This window comes from Schistocerca nitens, chromosome 3, assembly GCF_023898315.1.
Source record: "Schistocerca nitens isolate TAMUIC-IGC-003100 chromosome 3, iqSchNite1.1, whole genome shotgun sequence".
Lineage (NCBI taxonomy): Eukaryota > Metazoa > Arthropoda > Insecta > Orthoptera > Acrididae > Schistocerca > Schistocerca nitens.
Window position 1 is genome coordinate 617,760,418 of NC_064616.1, and position 22,580 is coordinate 617,782,997.

The 22,580-nt window shown below is 41.9% G+C and overlaps 1 protein-coding gene across 4 annotated transcripts in view; it reads left to right on the forward strand.

The window, feature by feature from the left end:
• Nucleotides 1–22,580, forward strand: part of LOC126248553 (beta-1,3-galactosyltransferase 5-like) — a 334,826-nt gene that overhangs the window by 258,020 nt on the left and 54,226 nt on the right. For all 4 annotated transcript variants that reach the window (XM_049949631.1, XM_049949633.1, XM_049949632.1 and 1 more), the window contains one exon: nt 11,364–11,434. Coding sequence is in view for 2 of the 4 variants with exons in the window: in XM_049949633.1 (XP_049805590.1) it covers nt 11,364–11,434 (71 nt within the window). In the remaining 2 variants the exon portion in view is untranslated. The remainder of the gene's footprint in view (nt 1–11,363; nt 11,435–22,580) is intronic.

Below are 22,580 nucleotides of genomic sequence, written 5' to 3' on the forward strand. Positions count from 1 at the left end.
GTGTTCCGAATTTAGTTAGTAGCAAAGAAGTAATAATTTAAAACGACATGCATGATGTGGCAGTTCTTCTCACATCTCAGTATCTGACGTCATATTTCCTGAACATTATGTCGTAAAATTTTTCTTGTGAGGGGGGGGGGGGGGGGGTGTACATTCAGCGACAGCTGAGGATACTGCTACCGGTAATACTTGTAGCGTATCAGACCATAACTTAAAAGATAATCTGCTAGCTTAAAGCTATTTGTTTACTGTTCTGTAAAATATTGCTCCAGACGAAATGTCGCCCGACTATGTATGCTTTTCTCAGGGCAAGGGGAACAGGTGGAAATCGCCTGTTAAGCGATTGGAAGCTGCTGCGAATGGGTGTATAGGGAGGACTACGGAGAGTCATGTGCGAGAGACACCAAAGATACCTCAAGTACTATCCTATCGTGTGGGTATTGTCCCCTTCACGGGAAGTACAAGATCTGCCACTCGTCCACTTGACTGTGAGTGGCGTGCCAGTGGTAGGTCTAGGGGCCCTTAAGAGGGGAGATAGGGCGCAAGGATCCATTTGACAATAATTTTGAGGTGGAGTCCTCCAGTGAAACTTTAACTGGGCCTTGGAGACTTACACCACCTGTTGTGATGGAAGCAAGCGCAAAAGGGTAGGAGTCTGTTAATCCTCGGCAGTTCAAACGTGCACCGAGTAATTGTACTCTTCAACGAAATGGCAGTAAAGGATGGGAAGGAACACCATGTGCACTCAGTGTATATGTCTGGGGGTCTCATTCAACAACCGGAGAGAGTATTAAAATTCTAGAAATTAGCTGCAGAAGCATTCGCAAGAAGATACCAGAGTTTGAAGTGCTCGAAAAATGCAGTGATGCTCACATAATAGAAGGTACAGAAAGCTAGTTAAAGCCTTCGGCTATAGATACTAAAAGACGGGCAAACAGTACAGTGACTACACACTTGGCGTGGTTGCAACACAGAATCACGTGACTGTTGGCAGAACATTGGCGGGAGTTCAAAGCGGCATCCTGCCTTCTGATTTCTTTTCCGATATTTTTCAACGCTTTCCCTGCTAACTTCACTACGTTAAATGTAGCTTGTTCAAATAACTTACGGGGATGCAGCTTGGTGACGTCGTCGATAATCGCCGATGTTTCGACACGTGCACACCCTGATATTTATTTTCAAGGCAAAACTGCAGCAAATAAGCGCCGTGCAAGAGAATTTAAAACTACCGTTTTCAGAGCAATGCCGTAAAGATAAAACACACATACACTGTACGTACTAGCACCATCACTCAACCATAGATGACTGACGTCAGAAGTTACTGACAGCGAAAATTAATAACCAACGAGTGAGATAGCATTAACCCTCTCACTCTGTTTTTTGACAAAGGAGAGAGCGAGATTCCACGCTGAATTTAGACAAAAAACTCCCTCTCTATTTATAAAGTTACTTGCTAACTTAATTTCAACTGCTTCCTTGATAACACTAACCCAGTAGTTGGAATTGTATGTCAGAATCTCCGTGTTATATTCCATAGGATGACCGGTCTCAAGACAATGTTCTGCAATACCAGATTTGCTCGGATGTCGCACGTGTGTGTGACGCTTATGCTCAGTACACCGGACTTCAGGATGGGCTACCTCAGCTGATAAACTCTCAGTGTCTGAGATGACGTGGGCCCTGTGAACCAAGGTACGACGTACCCGTTCACTCTGAGCCAGATCAGCCTGTACATACAAGTCAGCATGAGGAGACTTCCTATAAATGGCATGTCCAAACGTACAATCAGCCTTCCTCCTGACCAACACATCAAGGAAGGGAAGGCAGCCATCCTTTCCAACCTCCATCGTGAAACAAATATCTGGTGGGTTGAATTCAGGTGTTCCAAAAAGTCGTTCAAATTCTCACTGCCATGAGGCAAACAACAAAAGTACCGTCTAAATATCTGAAAAAAAAGACACGTTTCAAAGTGGCCGACTCCAAAGCACGTTCCTCAAGTCTTCCATACGGGCAATAACAGGTGACAACGAGCTTCCCATCGCAACTCCATCTATCTGCTCGTAGCACTGGGCATTGAATAAATAGTTACTGGAAGTCAACACATGTCGAAATAGGCTAGTTAATTCAACACCATCCCTAATTTCAGTTAACCATAACGAATCAGATGGAGGAACGCTAGTGAAGAGGGATATCACCAGAACTTACTAGAATATCAGAGCCATTCAAAGGCATCCCCTCTAATCGACGTAAGAATCCGCCGACTTCGTAATGTGATGCTCACTCCGACGTATTAGCGGGCTCAACAGAGCCACAAAGTGTTTTGTCACACGATATGTCGGAGCACTAACATTACTCATAACTGGCCTTAGAGGAACCCCTTCCTTGTGGATCTTAGGAAGGGGTCCGTTGCGGTACCGATAAGTGGCGTAGTGGTTAGCACACTCGACTCGCATTCCGGAAGACGACGGTTCAAACTCGCGTCCGGCCATCTTGCTTTAGGTTTTCCATTATTTCCCTAAATCGCTTTCGGGCAAATGCCAGGATGGTTCCTTAGAAACGACGCGACCGACTTCCTTCCCCATCCTTCCCTAATACGATGGGACCGATGACCTCGCTGTCTGGTCCCCTCCTCCAAATCAATCAACCAGATATCTATTGTGACAAAGAGCTTTTCTGAAGGAGGCTGTTAGTCTTTCTCTCAGCATTTTTGTAGTATCAGACAGTAAACACTATCTTTTGAACATAATCCTGCTTGTCCAGAACTATTGTAGTGTTGCCCTTAGTCCGCAGCTCGTGGTCGTGCGGTCGCTTCCCACGCCCGGGTTCCCGGGTTCGATTCTCGGCGTGGTCAGGGATTTTCTCTGCCCCGTGATGACTGGGTGTTGTGTGATGTCCTTAGGTTAGTTAGGTTTAAGTAGTTCTAAGTTCTAGGGGACTGATGACCATAGATGTTAAGTCCAGTAGTGCTCAGAGCCATTTGAACCATTTTTTTGTTGCCCTTATCCACAGGTAACACAAAAATATCCGTATCAGCTCTAAGTGAACGTAAAGCAGTCCTCTCAGTTGCTGTTGTATTAGTCTCTAGCTTGTTTAAACACAAGTAGTAGTGGTAGCGTGAATGACACAGGGGTGAGCATGATATATATTCACATTTTTTAAATTTTATTTTCCGGCACAATTCAATATTTACAATGAACTCAGCACTGAACAGATATTTTGTAAGAAGACAATAAAAATTAAGCACAAATGACTTTATGGCACTTAAATAATTTTATTTATTTATTTAAGCAAGCTTCTTACACATCTTGCTTGGAAAGTTTCAGTCTCTGTCGTTCCCAAATTCTGCTCTTGAAGTGTTGTGCCATGCTTTTCTGTGACTTCAATGTTCACAATATGTTCACCAACAAATCTAAATATATTGCTGTCAATTTCTGCGGTAGCACATGACTAGAGCACTAACGTTACATATTTGTTTATCACCATAGCCTTTGCCTGCTGCAAGCCATAGGCTTGCACTGCTACTTTGCAGATTTTGACAACGTCCCTGGAAGGTGTCACTAAACCACCCATATTATTCCTTGTGAGGAACTTATTTTCAATTCCTATTGTGCCATTTAAACAATTAGTGCACTTAGTACAATATATGGTTTTCTGCAAGTTCTGTTCAATGAATCCCACTACGTGTACAACAATTTTTGTTACACTGATTTGATCATTTGCAGGGAGACAAAAACAGCAATGGTCTTAGCCCACTGTTATTCACACCAGAACTGAGATTATTGTGCAGTTTAACTCCCTGTGATTCTAATGCTCTATTTTTCCACTCCCGAACACCTCACGAAAAAAAAGTTTCAAATGGCTCTAAACACTATGGGACTTAACATCTGAGGTCATCAGTCCCCTGGACTTAGAACTACTTAAACCTAACTAACCTAAGGACATCACACACATCCATGCCCGAGGCAGGATTCGAAACTGCGACCGCAGCAGCACGAAAAAAAAGCACCAATATCTTTCCGTGCGAGCTCGAAGTTCCGTTATTTTATTTTAATGATCGTTGTTCCCTATGAAAGTCAGCGTCAATAACATATTTTCGAATTCGGAGGAGAAAGTTGGTGATTGAAATTTCGTGAGAAGATCCTACCGCAGCGAGAAACGCTAGGATATCCACTCCAAATCCCTTATGTCCGTGACACACTCTGTCCTATTTCTCGATAATATTAAACATCTGAACTTCTTTGAATGATGTACTCAGTTAATTCTATCTGGTAAAAAACCCACACCGCACAGAAGTACTCCAAATGAGAATCGATAAGAGTAGTGTAGGGAGTCTCTTTAGTAGATCTGTTGCATCTTTAAAGTGTTCTGTCAATAAATCGCAGTCTTTGGTTGGCCATTCCAACAACATTTTCCATGTATTCTTTCCTATTTAAGTTGTTCGTAAATGTAATTCCTAGGTATTTAGTTGAATTTACTGCCTGTAGATTATACAGATTTGTCGTGTGAAGTTTAACTCATGTGAATAACCACGTTTTTCATTATTTAGGGTGAACTGCCAATTTTCGCACCATGCAGATACCTTTTCTCAATCGTTTTGCAATTTGGATCGGTCTTCTGATGACTCCACTAGACGATAAACGACAGCATCATCTGCAAACAACCTATGATGGCAGCTCAGATAGTCTCCTAAATCGTTTCTATAGATAAGGAACAGCAGAGCGCCTCAAACACTACATTGGGGAACGCCAGCAATCACTTCTGTGTTACTCGATGACTTTCCCTTAATTACTACCAATTGTGACTTCTCTGACAGGATCTCACCAATCCGAAGCAACTGGAAAAACAACTTTCATCTACCTCACCGCAAGCCCCCTCCACAAACTCAAGCAGGTGAGGTCACGGTTGCTATTATCAACCACAAAGCTATACTAGTCTTTGTCTCCATCCACGAAGTTGAGCTGCGAGAAAGGGAAGGCTACCTCACTTTGCCTGGTCAGAATTGCACGTTTGCTGCTACAAGAGAGTTCCGCACAGTACAGAACTGCGAAATACGTTTGGAATAAGAAGCAGCATACATAATTAAATAAACTTTTTTAACATGTGGCAAGATGAAAATACTGGTGAAGTGCCGCTTCAGCTACTATCCCTGAATAGCCGCCGCTGGTAGAAAGATTAGTATGTTCAGTAATCAAAATAAAGAAGCAATAGAACCATATCTCAATAAATTGAAATTTTTAGCTCAGGACACACCACGTAGAGAAACTATGGCTCAAATTCAGAAGAACGGTTGCCCATGCACTATATAGCTGTGTAGCTAGTTGAACAGTTAATGATGGGAGGAACTGTCTACAGTATACAGTCACTGTGAAGAAACTCCTAAAAAAAGAGAAACAACTGTATAATAGGTGTAAAACAAAGCGGAGGGCTGCAGATAGAGATGTGCTAAATGAAACGCGTTTGGCTGTCTTCAAGACAATGCGTCATGCTTTCAGTGAGTGATATAGCAGAATATTATCGGACGATCTTTCACAAAGCACGAAGAAATTCTGGTCTTGACACCAAAGTACTGTCCAGACAGTCGTAGACGAAACAGGAACAGAAATCGATAGTACCAAAGCAAGAGCAGAAATTCTTAACTCTTTTATCAGATGTTTCTTAGCGAAGGAAAACCCAGGCATAAAGTCCCGGTTAGATTCTCGTACCACTGCAAAGAAGAGTGTCACTGGCGTTGAGAAACAGCTGAAATCGTTAAAATTGAAAAGAGTTAAAGGGCCTGATGGAATACCTATTAAATCCTATAACGAAACTGCTGCCGAGTTACTCTTTCTTTTAACCATAACACGCCGAATATGTATCGCGAACAAGAAACTGTGTCCAGGGTCGGAAGAAAGCGTAAGTAACACCCATCGACAAGAAAGGCAGCAGAATTGATCCACCAAACTACCGTCCAGTAGCCTTGAGATCCGTTTGCTGAAGAATCTTAGAACATATGCATAGCTCAAGCATAATGAGGTATCTCGAAAAGAATGACCTCCTACAGGGCAACCAACATGGACTCCGAAAATATCTATCATTTGCAGCCCAACTTGGGCTTTTCTCACATGACACTAATCAGCATTGTTTTAGAAAGCATCTCTAGTGCGAAACACAGCTCGCCCTTTTCTTACATGTTATACTGCGAACTATGGATGAAGGGCAACAGGTGGATTACCTATTTCTAGATTTCCGAAAAGCATTTGACAGGGTGTCCCATTGCAGGCTGTTAACGACGGTACGAGCATATATGTGAGTGGCTCGAAGACTTCTTAAGTTATAGAACCCAGTATGTTGGTCTAGACAGCGAGTGTTCATCAGAGATAAGGGTATCGTCAGCAGTGCCACAGGGGCGTGTGACAAGACCGCTGTTGTCCTCTATATACGTAGTCCGCAGCTCGTGGTCGTGCGGTAGCGTTCTCGCTTCCCACGCCCGGGTTCCCGGCGGGGTCAGGGATTTTCTCTGCCTCGTGATGACTGGGTGTTGTGTGATGTCCTTAGGTTAGTTAGGTTTAAGTAGTTCTAAGTTCTAGGGGACTGATGACCATAGATGTTAAGTCCCATAGTGCTCAGAGCCATTTGAACCATTTTTTTCTATATACATAAATGATTTGGCGGGCAGGGTGGACAGCAATCTGCGGTTGTTTGCCGATAATGCTGTGGTGTACGGTAGAGTATCGAATTTGAGTGACAATAGAAGGGTACAAGATGACTTAGACTAAATTTCTAGTTTGTGTGATGAATGGCAGCCAGCTCTAAATGCAGAAAATGGAAGTTAACCAGGATGAGTAGGAAAAACAAACCCGTAATATTCGTATAGAGCGGTAGTAGTGCCCTGCATGACACTGTTACGTTTTTTAAATAGCTGGGCATAACGGTGCAAAGCGACATGAAATGAAATAAACATGTGAGGACTGTGGTAGGGGAGGCGAATGGTCGACTTCGGTTTATTGGGAGGATTTTAGGGAACTTTGGTTCAACTGTAAAGGAGACCGCACGTAGGACGCTAATGCGACCTATTCTTGATTACTGCTCGAGTGTTTGGGATCCACACCAGGTCGAATTGATGCAATTAATAGGCGGCTGCTAGATTTGTGACCGGTTGGTCCGAACAACACACAAGTGTTATGGAGATGCTTCGGAAAACGAATGGGAATCCCTGGAGGGAAGGAGACATTCTTTTTGAGGAACAATATTGAGAAAATTTAGAGAGCTGGCATTTGAAGCTGACCATAGAACGATTCTACTGCCACCAACATACGCTGCGCGCAAGAACCACAAAGATAAGATAGAGCTATTCAGACAGTCATTTTTCCCTCGCTCTGTTTGCAAGTGGAACATTAAATGAATTGTATAGTGGTGGTACAGGGTACACTCCGCCAAGCGCCGTGCAGTTGCTTGCGGAATATCTATGTAAATGTTGATGTAGACGTAGAAAGCCTTAAATCAAGACAGCCAGATAGACATAGTGTTTCTTGACTCCCGAAAAGCATTTCACTAGTACCACACATTTTATTACTATCCAAAGAACGATCACGTACGGTGTCAAGTGGAATTTGTGACTGGATTTAGGAGATCTTTATGGAGAAGAGACATCATGTTACCTTGGATGGAGGGTCATCAGCAGATGCAGAAGTAAAAGCTGCACAAATATTCAGTCAGTTCTTGTAAAGTGGTGTAATGGCTGGCAACTGGCTTTAAATGATCAGAAATGTAAAATTATGCTTTTCAGAAGACGAAAAAATGCAGTATCCTATGAGTAAAACCTTAATTAGTCATAGCTGAAATCGGTCAACTCATACAAAAAACCTAGATGTAGCAGTTTGCAGCGGTATGAAATGGATCAATCACATAGCCTCAGTCATAGGTAAGGCAAGTGGCAGACTGCATGCAGTTCATTGGTGGAATACTAGGGAAATGCTATCAGTCAACAAAGGAGATAACATACAAAATACTAGCGTGACCGGTCCTAGAATATTCCTCCATTGTGTGGGACTCGCTCTAAATAGGCCTAACAGTGAATCTTGGAAGTATACAAAGCAGTACAACACAAATGGTCATAAGTTTGTTTGAGCCATGGCAGCGTGTCATGAAGATGCTAAATGGAAATGTGTGACTAGGGCCTCCCGTCGGGTAGACCGTTCGCCGGGTGCAAGTCTTTCGATTTGACGCCACTTCGGCGACTAGCAGTCGATGGGGATGAAATGGTGAAGATTAGGACAACCCAACACCCAGTCCCTGAGCGGAGAAAATCTCCGACCCAGCCGGGAATTGAACCCGGACCCTTGGGATTGACATTCTGTGGCGCTGACCACTCAGCTACCGCGGGCGGTCATGAAGATGCTGAAAGAATTGAACCAACAGATGCTTAAAGAGACAAGGGACATTCCGTATTGATTTTCACTTTATTTTTCCCCGTCATTCATTGCGCGCCATTTGAATCATCACTATAGCTGCAAGTGTGTAGCACTTTGATCCACTCGATGGTGGCAGATCAGTCACTAGGAGTGTAATCCCTGCACAAGGCAGACCATTTTCCCAACTGCTGTCATTACGTGAGCAGACATTATGTAGTGTGATTATCAATGACAGCGCTGGACGACGTGGTTTCTGTGGAAGGAAGATGTAAACACTAGATATTCACACGCAATTGGTGGCAGTGTGTGGAGACAGTGCACCGTTACGAAAAGTGCTCTTGCAATATGACATCGCTCGTCCCATACGAAGCGGAAAATCACGGCTGCCATCGCCGAAATGGGGTTCCTTGTACTACTACATCCACCGTATTCTTCTGACTTGGATCCTTTAGCTTCTGCAGGCCCTCCTCGAACCACTTTTCTGGAGTCCATCGCACCCACCACAATGCCGTTTCTCATAGCTCCTGGAAGTCTGCGAAATGATATCGGCACAGAGTTTTCTTCATAGCTCCGAACAGGTGGTAATCAGAAGGGGCCAAACCAAGAGAATATGGTGGGTGTGGCAGTACTTGGAATCCCATTTCAGCGATGGCAACCACTGTTTTCCGACTCGTATGAGAACGAGCATTGTCGTGTTGCAAGAGCACTTTTTACGACGATGCACACTCTCCATATACGGCACCAATCGCCTGTGGTAGTGGTACGCACTCTTTCCACAGAAACCACGTCTTCTAGCGCTGTCCTTGATGACCACACTCTGTGTTGTCTGCTCACGCGATGACAGCAGTTGGGATTACATTTCTACTGATCGTCCTACCACCTATGGTTAGACCAAAGTACTACAGACATACAATTGTAATGATTGTACCACGAATGATAGGAAAAAATAAGGTGTAAATCAATATGGGACGCCCCTCGTAGATGCAAACTATCCCGTGAAAGCCTAATTATAAAGTTTCTAGAACTAATAGTAAGTGACGAATCTAGGAATACACTACAGATCCTTACGTTTTGCTCCCATAGAGATTGCAAAGACAAGATTACACTCATATCAGCACGCACACAGGCGCTTATACAATCATTCTTCCCGCCCTCCACACGTGAATGGTAAGGGAAAAGCTGCGATGACTGGCACAATGAGACACATTCTCTGCCTTGCACTTCACAGTGGTTTCTAGAGTATAGATGTAGCTGCAGATATATGTGTGCCACTGTTGATGGTGATGCGACGGTCGAATGGGGACGTTAAGCTCGGAAGGGGCTCCCTTGGTGCTATTCGGGAGGAGTATGTCATGTGCTAGCCCGGTTGTCACTCTCTCCCGTCTGTCATCAACATGCAACACAAACCCAACGCTACGCTGCACACGCCTCCATCACACTCACCTACTCTCTACAAATCGACATATGAAACAGCTCTCACATGTTCGCAAGGAAAGGAACCACCGTGCGCCAACGAAGAACACATTTTCCGACTCAGCGGCTAAACCCATCCCGTTGGCTATCTCAGATAATAATGATATGCGACATTTAATTTAATTTTCCTAGAAAAACGTGACTGCCGTGTTAGTTTCTCAACAGGCGAGAGCTGCTTACTTCCGCCAAACTCCTCCAACTATCTCGTCTGGAATCGATTAGATACGCTGCTCGTTCTGTAGAACTAGAGTGAGGAGAGCTTCGATGAGGTGGAACAAGTCTCAAAAACAAAAATCATAATACATACAGATATCTACAAAAGAACTGGTATACTAATGTTTGTGGGCCGGCCGCGGTGGTCTAGCGGTTCTGGCGCTGCAGTCCGGAACCGCGGGACTGCTACGGTCGCAGGTTCGAATCCTGCCTCGGGCATGGGTGTGTGTGATGTCCTTAGGTTAGTTAGGTTTAAGTAGTTCTAAGTTCTAGGGGACTTATGACCTAAGATGTTGAGTCCCATAGTGCTCAGAGCCATTTGAACCAACTAATGTTTGTCCGCAGCTCGTGGTCGTGCGGTAGCGTTCTCGCTTCCCACGCCCGGGTTCCCGGGTTCGATTCCCGGCGGGGTCAGGGATTTTCTCTGCCTCGTGATGACTGGGTGTTGTGTGATGTCCTTAGGTTAGTTAGGTTTAAGTAGTTCTAAATTCTAGGGGACTGATGACCATAGATGTTAAGTCCCATAGTGCTCAGAGCCATTTGAACCATACTAATGTTCTTTCAGCAGATCCTAAAACAGATAGTTCTCAAGGATGTGAAAAAGTAAAAGAATGTATATTTCAATTTGTGCATTAATGAAAAAGCCCACAACAAACATTTAAATGAATACACATTCCAGTATATAAGATACTTTCAAGATTATTGTAGTCAAGAGACGTCAAAACAATGAAAATTTGTAAGGCTTAGTTACATAGACTCCACTACTATACTGAAGCTGTGCAATAGTCAGGTATTAAATAGAACTCATGTTGTGTCATATAGTTAATAATGAGTTCATCAGTTGGTTCTACTATGAAACTGATCAGTTGAGTAGAAAATCGTTGAAACTGTACTTTCCTAGTAGCTAATTTTTTTCTGGTTTCTGTGAGAAGTGTGTGTTCCTGAATAACTGACAGCTCTTGCTCAAACTGAGTGACTTTAAGCCTTTATGAAGATTGTTCTCATTCCTGGAACTGACACTGTGAACTGACATGAAAGAGAGGTATTGCACAAAAAACAAATTTCATTAAGAAATAAATATGCTGAGAGGCAGCAATTAGTATGCCCAGTTCTTTGAACAGATTTCTGTACATAGTTCTCGAATTTACACATCAATTAATTCGTATTAGACGCTTCTAAATCTGTAAAACTTTAGCTTAGGTTGATGAGTTATTACGGAATATATACTCTGTTTGCAATGATTTCGACTTCGACGAAACATTAAACCTTAATTCCCTCTTTTCACAGGTACAGCTCATGGGCAGCTGCTGTTACCAGTGCAACTACATCAACGTCTAATCTTCAAAGATTATAGTAAAGTAAGTAACAGCAGGTAATTCATACTCTTCTACCACCTAAAAGACATTTTTCTCGATCCAACCCGTTATCGAGCGTGGGGGAAACGTCTCCCCATATATAATCGTGTTTTCTTTGTTGTAATTTAATTCCATCAGTGTTATGCATCGAATCTGGTAAAAACTGCGTACTCTTTTAAAAACTAAAATTGGCAATAGCCTTCCCAATAGGAATGAACCACTTCAATCCACTGCACTAACCTCTAGGAACTGCATCAGGAAAGGGTAAATTTGGAGTAGTAGGCTGAAGTGATGTTGGAGGGCTGGCATGAAGGGACGTGTAGTGTGGGAGTGTAGGTGGTAAGAGTCATTGAATTTTCTATAGGGGTCAATAGGTTACAGGCCAGGTCATGATTTACAGAGAAGAATGGAAACAATAGGGTGGGAAAGGAGGAGGAAACAGTAACGTGACAAAGGACAGGGAGGAATATTCTACATCTGATAGCGAGGACAAATGTCAGAGCGAATTTCGCTGTTGTCTGGAAAATGGGGGCTGCAGAAGTTGAGTTGAGAGAGGGTGTGGAAGTCGAATAGGTATAGTATGGGCAGAAGGTGACGGTATCGGCTCAGCAGCATGCCAGTGTTGCTAACTATTTGGGGTGGGGTGGAGTCGGATGGAGTGTGCTACAAGGGCAGGGGAAAAATGATAGTTTTGTTTCACTAAAGTTTGTGGGCTTTATAAGAGACACAGAGATGTTTGGTGTGAATGAGTGGGGAAGGAAAATAATGATTTTCTAATGGATAAAAGTCATGGGACACCTCTTAGTATGGTATCGGAGCTTCCTTCACCTGGTTTAGTGCTACAAGTCGACGTGGTTTGGGCTCAACAAGGTTTTGGAAGTCCTCTGTAGAAACATTGAGCCCTGTGGCTTCGATAGACATCCATAACTGCCAATGTGTTCCCATTGCAGGGTGTTGTGTACAAGCTGACCTCTCCATTATGCCCCATTAATGTTCGATGGGATTCATGTCAGGAGATCTGATGGCCAAATCATACACTGAAATTGTCCAGAATGTTCTTCGAACAAATCACGAACAACTCTGGCCCGGTGGCATGACATTGTTTTTCAGGGACATGAAGTCCATGAATGGCTGCAAATGGTCACTGATCGGCTCAGTTGGACCAGAGGACACAGTCCATTCCATGTAAACACTGCCCACATAATTATATAGACACTACCAGCTTGCACAGTGCCTTGTTGACAAGTGAACTCTACCGTCAGCTCTTACCATCTGAAATCGGGGCTCATCTGGACAGGCCATGGTTTTCCAGTCATCTAGCGTCCTACCGATTTGGTCACGAGCCCAGGAGAGGCACTATAGGCGACATCATGCTGTTAGCAAAGGCACTCACATCGGTCATCTGCTGGCATAGCCCATTAACAGCTATTTCACCAAGTGTTGCTTGTCTGTTAGCACTGACAACTCTATGCATATGCCACTGCTCTTGGTCGTTAAGTGAAAGCCTTTGGCCACTGTGCTGTCCATGGTGAGAAGCAGCTCCCGAAAATTGGTATTCTTGGCACTCTCTTGACACTGTGCAACTCGGAATATTGAATTCCCTAACAGTTTTTCAAATAGAATGCCCCATTCTGTTCATTCCCGCCGTGCGGCCATAATCAAGTTGGAAACCTTTCCACATGAATCATTTGAGTACAAATATCAACACTGGCACTGCCACAATTCGGGCGAATGATTTGGCCATCCATATGACATGACATGAAGCCCATCGAACATTTATAGGACACAATCGAGAGGTGTGTTCGTGCACATAATCCTGCACCAGCAACAATTTCTCAGTTATGGACGGCTATAGAGGCAGCATGGCTTAATACCTCTGCAAGGGTCTGCCAACGATTTGTTGAGTTGATGCCACATCGATATGCTGCACTATGCCAGGTGAAAGGAGATCCAGCATGGTATTAGGAGGTATCCCATGATGTTTGTCACCTCAATGTAAGCAACACATTCTCTACTTGTTACTTGTAATAATTAATATTTGTAGCCATTTTCGGGAAACGAACACCTGTTTAAATAATTTTCTGAATAGGTTGGCTTTCTCCCCATTTGATAACTTTTGTATCTTGACGAACAAGACAATAGGATAATCTTTGACCACAGTCCTAGTGTGTGTGCCCTTTTAGGTATATTACAGAGAAAAATACGCTCCTGGAAATTGAAATAAGAACACCGTGAATTCATTGTCCCAGGAAGGGGAAACTTGATTGACACATTCCTGGGGTCAGATACATCACATGATCACACTGACAGAACCACAGGCACATAGACACAGGCAACAGAGCATGCACAATGTCGGCACTAGTACAGTGTATATCCACCTTTCGCAGCAATGCAGGCTGCTATTCTCCCATGGAGACGATCGTAGAGATGCTGGATGTAGTCCTGTGGAACGGCTTGCCATGCCATTTCCACCTGGCGCCTCAGTTGGACCAGCGTTCGTGCTGGACGTGCAGACCGCGTGAGACGACGCTTCATCCAGTCCCAAACATGCTCAATGGGGGACAGATCCGGAGATCTTGCTGGCCAGGGTAGTTGACTTACACCTTCTAGAGCACGTTGGGTGGCACGGGATACATGCGGACGTGCATTGTCCTGTTGGAACAGAAAGTTCCCTTGCCGGTCTAGGAATGGTAGAACGATGGGTTCGATGACGGTTTGGATGTACCGTGCACTATTCAGTGTCCCCTCGACGATCACCAGTGGTGTACGGCCAGTGTAGGAGATCGCTCCCCACACCATGATGCCGGGTGTTGGCCCTGTGTGCCTCGGTCGTATGCAGTCCTGATTGTGGCGCTCACCTGCACGGCGCCAAACACGCATACGACCATCATTGGCACCAAGGCAGAAGCGACTCTCATCGCTGAAGACGACACGTCTCCATTCGTCCCTCCATTCACGCCTGTCGCGACACCACTAGAGGCGGGCTGCACGATGTTGGGGCGTGAGCGGAAGACGGCCTAACGGTGTGCGGGACCGTAGCCCAGCTTCATGGAGACGGTTGCGAATGGTCCTCGCCGATACCCCAGGAGCAACAGTGTCCCTAATTTGCTGGGAAGTGGCGGTGCGGTCCCCTACGGCACTGCGTAGGATCCTACGGTCTTGGCGTGCATCCGTGCGTCGCTGCGGTCCGGTCCCAGGTCGACGGGCACGTGCACCTTCCGCCGACCACTGGCGACAACATCGATGTACTGTGGAGACCTCACGCCCCACGTGTTGAGCAATTCGGCGGTACGTCCACCCGGCCTCCCGCATGCCCACTATACGCCCTCGCTCAAAGTCCGTCAACTGCACATACGGTTCACGTCCACGCTGTCGCGGCATGCTACCAGTGTTAAAGACTGCGATGGAGCTCCGTATGCCACGGCAAACTGGCTGACACTGACGGCGGCACCGAGCGAGGTGGCGCAGCGGTTAGACACTGGACTCGCATTCGGAAGGACGACGGTTCAATCCCGCGTCCGGCCATCCTGATTTAGGTTTTCCGTGATTTCCCTAAATCACTCCAGGCAAATGCCGGGATGGTTCCTCTGAAAGGGCACGGCCGACTTCCTTCCCCCTCCTTCCCTAATCCGATGAGACCGATGACCAAGCTGTCTGGTCTTCCCCAAACCAACCAACCAACCAACTGACGGCGGCGGTGCACAAATGCTGCGCAGCTAGCGCCATTCGACGGCCAACACCGCGGTTCCTGGTGTGTCCGCTGTGCCGTGCGTGTGATCATTGCTTGTACAGCTCTCTCGCAGTGTCCGGAGCAAGTATGGTGGGTCTGACACACCGGTGTCAATGTGTTCTTTTTTCCATTTCCAGGAGTGTATAATCAGGCACTGACGGATCGAGGACTACTGATATACGAAAAGAATATATACCACAGCAGCGCGACTTTCCAATGTAAAAGGCAGTCTGATGTTTTAGGAAGTACACACAACTTCACTCATCCTGATTTTTGATGTTCGTCTGGTTACCTGTGGAGAATGCCATCGACTTATTGTTGCTTCTGCACTCATTTCATCACTCGTTATTGCGTGTCACGAACGAGTATTTAATATTGATGTACCCAATTTAACAAGCCACACATGGGGTCCAGTAGAAAACTCTCTGAGAAGATGCAGTGATAAGAAACTGGACTCATTTTCGGGAGATTGGCAGTTCAGATCCCAGTCTGTCCATCCAGATTTAGATATCCTGTGGTTTCCATAAACTGCTTGAATCAAATACCGTGGGGTTTTCTTTGAAAATGACACAGCCAATTTCCTTCCAATCCCCAAACGTGTTCTCCATCTCAGATTACATCGTTGTCAACTGTAGGTTGAACTCTAATCTTCCTTCCTCCACGTCATTCTAAAGGTTATCAGTGGGGTTCAGGTCGGGGTTTCGGATGGATCAGCCTAGAAAATTCGCAAAATGTTTATTCACACTATGAAGATGGGACATAATAATGTAACATTCATTCCATTTTCTCTCTGCATAGTCTCCATATTGTCTTCAAATGGTTTAAATGTTGCTCTATAGACAAATATGTTAACTTAGAGCTTAGTGTTTCATGCAGCCTGCTCACAATATATTCTTTGTGTCTGAGTTGCATATAGAAAACATTGAGTACATACTGTGTGGCCACACACCTGTGCACATCCCTCCAAAAGCTATCTTTGTGTCTGTTAAATTCCGAGAAAGAATTCAGGAAGGGTGCATAAACAGAAATGATTATTAATAATTAATTAATTAATTTGTGTGTGAGGCATGTTCATGGCCAAAGGGTATTATCTGATTTAACAAACTCATTTGACTGTGTGAATTTTTTTAATATATTAGAGCATTACAGAATCAGAGTAAAAGCTCACCAATGGTTCATTTCAAAACTAGAAAATACGAATCTTATGAGTATCCTCCAGTTTCATTCAACAGGGAGCATAATTTAATCAATCTCTGATACTGTACAATCGCAGTGCCACAAGGCTCTGTTCTTTATCTACTGCTGTTTTAAAACAAGTGTCCTGCATTCTTGCAAGAGATATTTCTAGCAAAAACTATAAAAATTTCGTATAAACATATGCCTGCAACAAATACTTGTTGAGACATTGGTCATTTTACTTTTATCTAGAATGGTCGATATTCACCAAGGGAAAGGCCTGAGACACAGTCAACAGATTTGGTTCATGTTGGCAGGTCACTTGTGTACTACCTGAAATGAGAACTATGTGATGTTGTGGATCACTAACCCAATCCCCTCACCCCTCAGGTTTGAGAAACTAACGCCTAAAGGCCACGGCGCACTATCGACTCAAACTTGATGGGATTAATAGATAATTGAAAACTGAGCATTTTCATAATCTATGTGCACCACAAATGGATGTTTTCCGATAAATCTAAAAAAAGAACTATTATGATTGCCACTTATGTGTCCAAAAGTTTAAAGTGGAGCTGGCCAAGAGAACAGAGCATCTGACTGAGAAACAGAGGAACTGTGTTGGATTCTTATATGCATTCTGCAGTTTCCTCTTCATTAGCATTTTTTCTGTATCGAAATTGGTGTGAATGGAACAGTTCAGTAGGTTGACATCTTCTTTGATTGTAATTAATAATATTAATTGAAACATTAAAGTCTGAATGAAGCAAATTACCTGCATCAAGATATTTTGACATTGTACATCAACAGTGATACTTGAGTTGCTTCAGAATGCTTTTCAGGGAATCTCCCAAAACGTGTGTTACTGAGTTGCTTCAGAATGATTTTCAGAGAATCTCCCTAAAAGTATGTTACATTGTGCTTTCTTGTGCTTTCACATCAGATTATCGCCCACAAAAACTATTACGTTATTGCAAATAAGAGGTGTCTCTGACTTATGATAAATGATAGTAACTCTAGGAAGAACTTTAAAATTTGGATCGTAGGAAGAAAGCTGATAAAATAAATGTAAGTGCAAAGTGTCAGTATGAAAAGAGATGGATTATTTCAAAGAATTTTGTGTAGCACATGAAAGTGTCTTATTCTGAATCAGAACTACCTTTTTTTTACCCAAAAATTTAGGTTATGATGAACAAAAGGCCTTTTTTGTGAAACAATTGTGTAAGTATAGAACACATGCAAGTATATACACATGCAATCGATCTCTAGTTTACAAAAAGAGTAGAGGATTCAGTAGAATTATATCACATCCTTATAGAAGAAATATCTTCGCATTTGCGACAAGCAATTTTGGGAAACTATGTAAAACATAAATCTAAATGACCAGGTGGTATTTGGGACCTCCATCTTCTCAAATAAGAGTTCAGTGTCTTAACAACTGTGCTACTTTGCTTAGTCATTCCGTAGAGTCTGATATGCCTTTTTTCAGTCAAGTGTGGAGTTCTGAGTGCTGCTACATGTCAATATATCTGACTATACCACGAAAATGTACTGACTATTTGAACACTATTATCATGTTATATTTCCGGTGTCGTATAGGCGTTTGGCGTTCATGTGAATTTAGCTCCTCAGTGAATTCCCTGCAGTCAAAAAGCAGTTTGATAGACATCCAATCCTCAGCTAGGATTCTTCTTTTCTCAGATATCTCAGAGCGTTAACGTCCTGTTATAATCTATCATGTTGTATATTCCCTTTGCTGCCAATGTAGATGATACTGAGAGTATCAAAAATACCTGAGTAAACTTTGGGTATGGATTCCTTGGTCCAAGACCAGAGGAAAAATTATGTGGAAATTCTTTTTCTTTTTGTCACTGCACCAGTTTGTGCAATTGTGCATTATCTGTTACATCATTGGAATGTTCAAATGTCATCAGTTTATAAAAACTGGAAATAAATGATCAAAATGTCATCCTTTTGTGGCTACAAACATCTCATCTTGTCGCATCATGGATTGCCACAGGGGACTCCCTTTTTCTAACATATTTAATGTAATCAGAGGTAGTGTGACTGATAAGTGGAAATAATCTACTTGGGACATTAGAGTTTGGGTTCCTGCATTGCTGTTCAACTGAAAATATCATTTACTCACCAAATATTAGAAAGATAAGTCAATGAGATATCACCAGTTGATATTTCAGTTACTTGTCCGAGGCATCTAACTGTGTAGACGAAGGATGTCAAATACAAATGGTCACAAGAAATAGACACACAAGGCTACAATATAGGTGAGTTAGAAAAGAACCTATGGAGTTAAAACTCAGTTTTGATATAAACATAAATTATTTCTAGAAATATAGCACACATCACAAGAACAACGATAATATTAATGGTTTCTTCCCGGTACTTGACATCTCTTTTCTGCTGCTATCTTCCCTACTTTTTTAAAGTAATTGCTTTCAAAACTGACCAAAAGTGATTCTGAAATTTTAGATCTGACAGGAGAGTTATTTTCTTTCACAACTCAACATAGTCACTTATGCTGATAAGTACTTAGAAATATGGAAATAATATCACTCACAAGTTTCCGAATATTTTCAAATGTGGCAGGCAAATATTTACTGTATTCAGGTATGCCAACTTCAGTAAATGTCTTCGAATCTCAATCACACTGTATTTCATTTACCTCCTATTGCATTTCATTAGATACTGATTCTATATTTTTTACATAAATCGAATAGATCAAAGAAAACTTCTTTTCCAATAATTTTAAATCTACAAATTTTAATTTAATATCGTTTCATAATTTTTCTGCATTTGTTTTTGTAATGTTGTTTCATCTTAATTACATTTGTTGATGTTGATTGTCAAAAAATCTGTTAAATTTTCGTTTTTCACCTGATTTTATCATAAAACTAACTTACATTTGAATGCTTTAACTTGATCACCCACATTCATGATGATGATGTCTTTCCAATGAAGTTTCTGATTCAAAGTATGTAAGTGTTTTGATATATCAACCATGAACAATAGAGCTTGTAAATCATATTTTGCATATCTTGTCTTGTATCTTGATTTTTACATGTAAAGAATGAGCCTATTTCGTTTTTCAAAACCCAGTATTGTTTAAGAACGGTGGTGTAGGATACGCAAAGTATCTTGGTATAGTGTGACAAACCAGAATAATCGAAATTTAGTTGATGTAAGAAAGCAGAGAACCGTGTTAGTGATTTGAACCACAAGATTTAATGAAATTTGTGGTTTTCTTGTGAGTTTAACAAGTTTAATATGGTTCAAATGGCTCTGAGTACTATGGGACTTAATATCTGTGGTTATCAGTCCCATAGAACGTAGAACTACTTAAACCTAACTAACCTAAGGACATCACACACATCCATGCTTGAGGCAGGATTCGAACCTGTGACCGTAGCGGTCATGCGGTTCCAGACTGAAGCGCCTAGAACTGCACAGCCACACTGGCCGGCAGTTTAATATGCATTACCTTTGTGCACAGTACTTTCTGATGTTTCTGAAGTGTACTTTGAATCTTGGATCCATCATAAATTTCGTGTCTTTTTTTCAGTAATGCAACGAAACTATTTTTTCAGATCTTTGAACCAACTCCATCTGTATGTGTAGAAGTTAATGAAGACAAGGCTGCCTTGTAGTTTTGCAGAAGTTAAAAAGCACTAGGAAATATAACATGTTCTGTACAAGTGTTTTACATGACAACCAGTTCCAATAATTCCTTACAAATGCTGAACCCGCGTCACAAACATGAGAAAACGTAACTAATTTAGGTATGCTTCCAATGTTCGTATTCTTATCACAGGCATGTAAAAAACTTCGAAACTTGCTTGTATCTGAATACTTAAATAGTTGTAAAAATCAATTATTCTTTCTGCGACTGTTTTAAGACAAAGGGATTGTTTGAAAAGCCTTCACATTTCCTGGTCAAACAATTTCTGCAGTCTTTATTACACATTCTTTTGTGAAATCACTTTCAGTAAAAGGTTTCGATTGTTTAGCTTTCATTTCTGACAAGATGTAACATGTGTGCAACACTGCTTCACTTTCTTGTGTTATCGTTTGAAACAATAACCAGTGTATTGTCCCTCCACACTTGAGCTCATTTGACTTACATTGTGTCAGTTTTACTTCATAATTCTTACATGGTAATGCAAATTGTTCATAATGATGACTAATGCTGTATATTTTTGGTACACTAATATCATTATAGCAAATCAAGCACACTAGTTTATCATTTACTTCACAGTGAAAGAATTCTAGTTCCCACCTTTCTTGGAAATTTCGAGTTTCCTCGGCAATTCTTTCATTATTTGTAGTAACAATTGGTTTCAATAGTGACATGCTGAACACAAAACGCTGAAATAAATGAATGATCGTTAAAATTCTTAAAATAATAGAACTTTTTAATAAAAAATAAAATATTTCTTGAATGAAATTTACCAAACAATGAACAATTCCACAAATTGATAACGTTTTCCAACAGCATAATATAACCTCTTCTCATCAATCAAAGAGATCAATTCATGCAAGACTAAAGTATGTACATATAGCTGTGTCACACGAGATGGGGAGCAGAGGAATTAAATCTCAGCTGCTCCAGAGTGTAGGAGGGTCAGAGGGGAAATGTTTTTCGATTTATGCTGAATTTTTACCAACTCAGATACCATGCGCTATGAGCAGCTCTTGTAGAAATGGCATCTAGAAGTAACAGTGTCTCATGAAAATGTGTTACAGGCATGTTCATGTTGAAATGTGTTACTCATTTGTAACAGTGAATATGTCCCTGATTGAGTGGAATAGCTTCATTGTTCATTGTTATATTAATTACTGCTGGATAACCACTCACTGATAATCTACCATACCACAATTTTTTGAATACTGCTGTTGACACTAGTGGACAACATTATGATGTCATAGGCATGAAGACTACCAGCTTACAGCAGTATTTTCTCAGGTAGACCGAGTGAGCAAAGTGACATAGCTTCAATGACAGACCCTACTGACTAAAACTTTGGTCGAAATCGATCCATTGTTTTTACTTGAAAGCACGGCGTAGCACTCTTTCCATTTTCAAAGCAAACACTGTTGCTCCATGAGCCTGACTGTAGTTTATCCTGAACAGAGGAGTCTCCGTTTATACCCTTTGGGTCTGTCAGTTTGTTGTCGTCCACCAAAATATACGTTGCTAGTGTGGTTTGTGCGCCTGCATCTAACATGAAACAATATTTACATATCGATATATTTTTGAGGTGGGGCACAAAAATAAGCTTTACAGGCTGCATGTGGCCAACAGGCCACAAGTCTGACATCCTAGGTAAAGACCATCACATATTGGAAAAGCTTAAGTTTTATGGAAGTAATGTTGTTACAAACAATGGATTTGAGTCATATTTAATAGAACTAATGCAAAAAGTGATGTTGAATAATTCTAGAACGGACGAAAACCTTAATGACAGTAGAGAAATCAAGAGTGAAATCCCATAGGGTTAAATTTTAGATCTACAACTATTCCTTATATGTAAAGGGCATTTGTCATACGTCAGACGAAGTTGGCACTTTAAGCTGATGACATAAGCCCTATAATCAGTCCAGTTAGAGAGGCAGCAACAGAAGGAATTGTTAATAATGTTTTTAAAAGAATTAATAAATTCTTCTCAATAAATGTACCCTTCTCAATTTTGTAAAACAACAGCTTATTTAGTTTTGTAAGACAAATAGAAAAACCTCAGTGACACATAATTGGAAGTCAATGACTAGGATATAACGCTCAACATTTCTTAGAGCACATATAGATGAAAAATCTGAACTGTCGAAAAGATGGTACTGACCATTTAAACAGTAACTTCCGTTCCTTGCATAATTGCCACATTTGAAAATTATCATGTCAACATATTGATGTATTTTGCACATTTCCTCTCATTAATGTTTTCTGGTATAATTTTCTAGGATAACTCAATAGTTTGGCATAAAGTATTGGTTTTACCAAAGGCAAATAGTGCTAATGATATGATTCGTGCTGATCACTCACTGTTATACTGAGGGAGCCTCTTCAACCAGTTAGGTATTCTCAATTCTTTATATATATACTTACTACTGAAATTCATCATAACTCGTCAATTGCAGTTTCACTAGAACACAAATTTACGCAGCTGAAACATGAGAAAAAATTACCTTCTTTCCCCATTCTGTTAGCAGCTCAAAGATAAGTTCGTTATACAT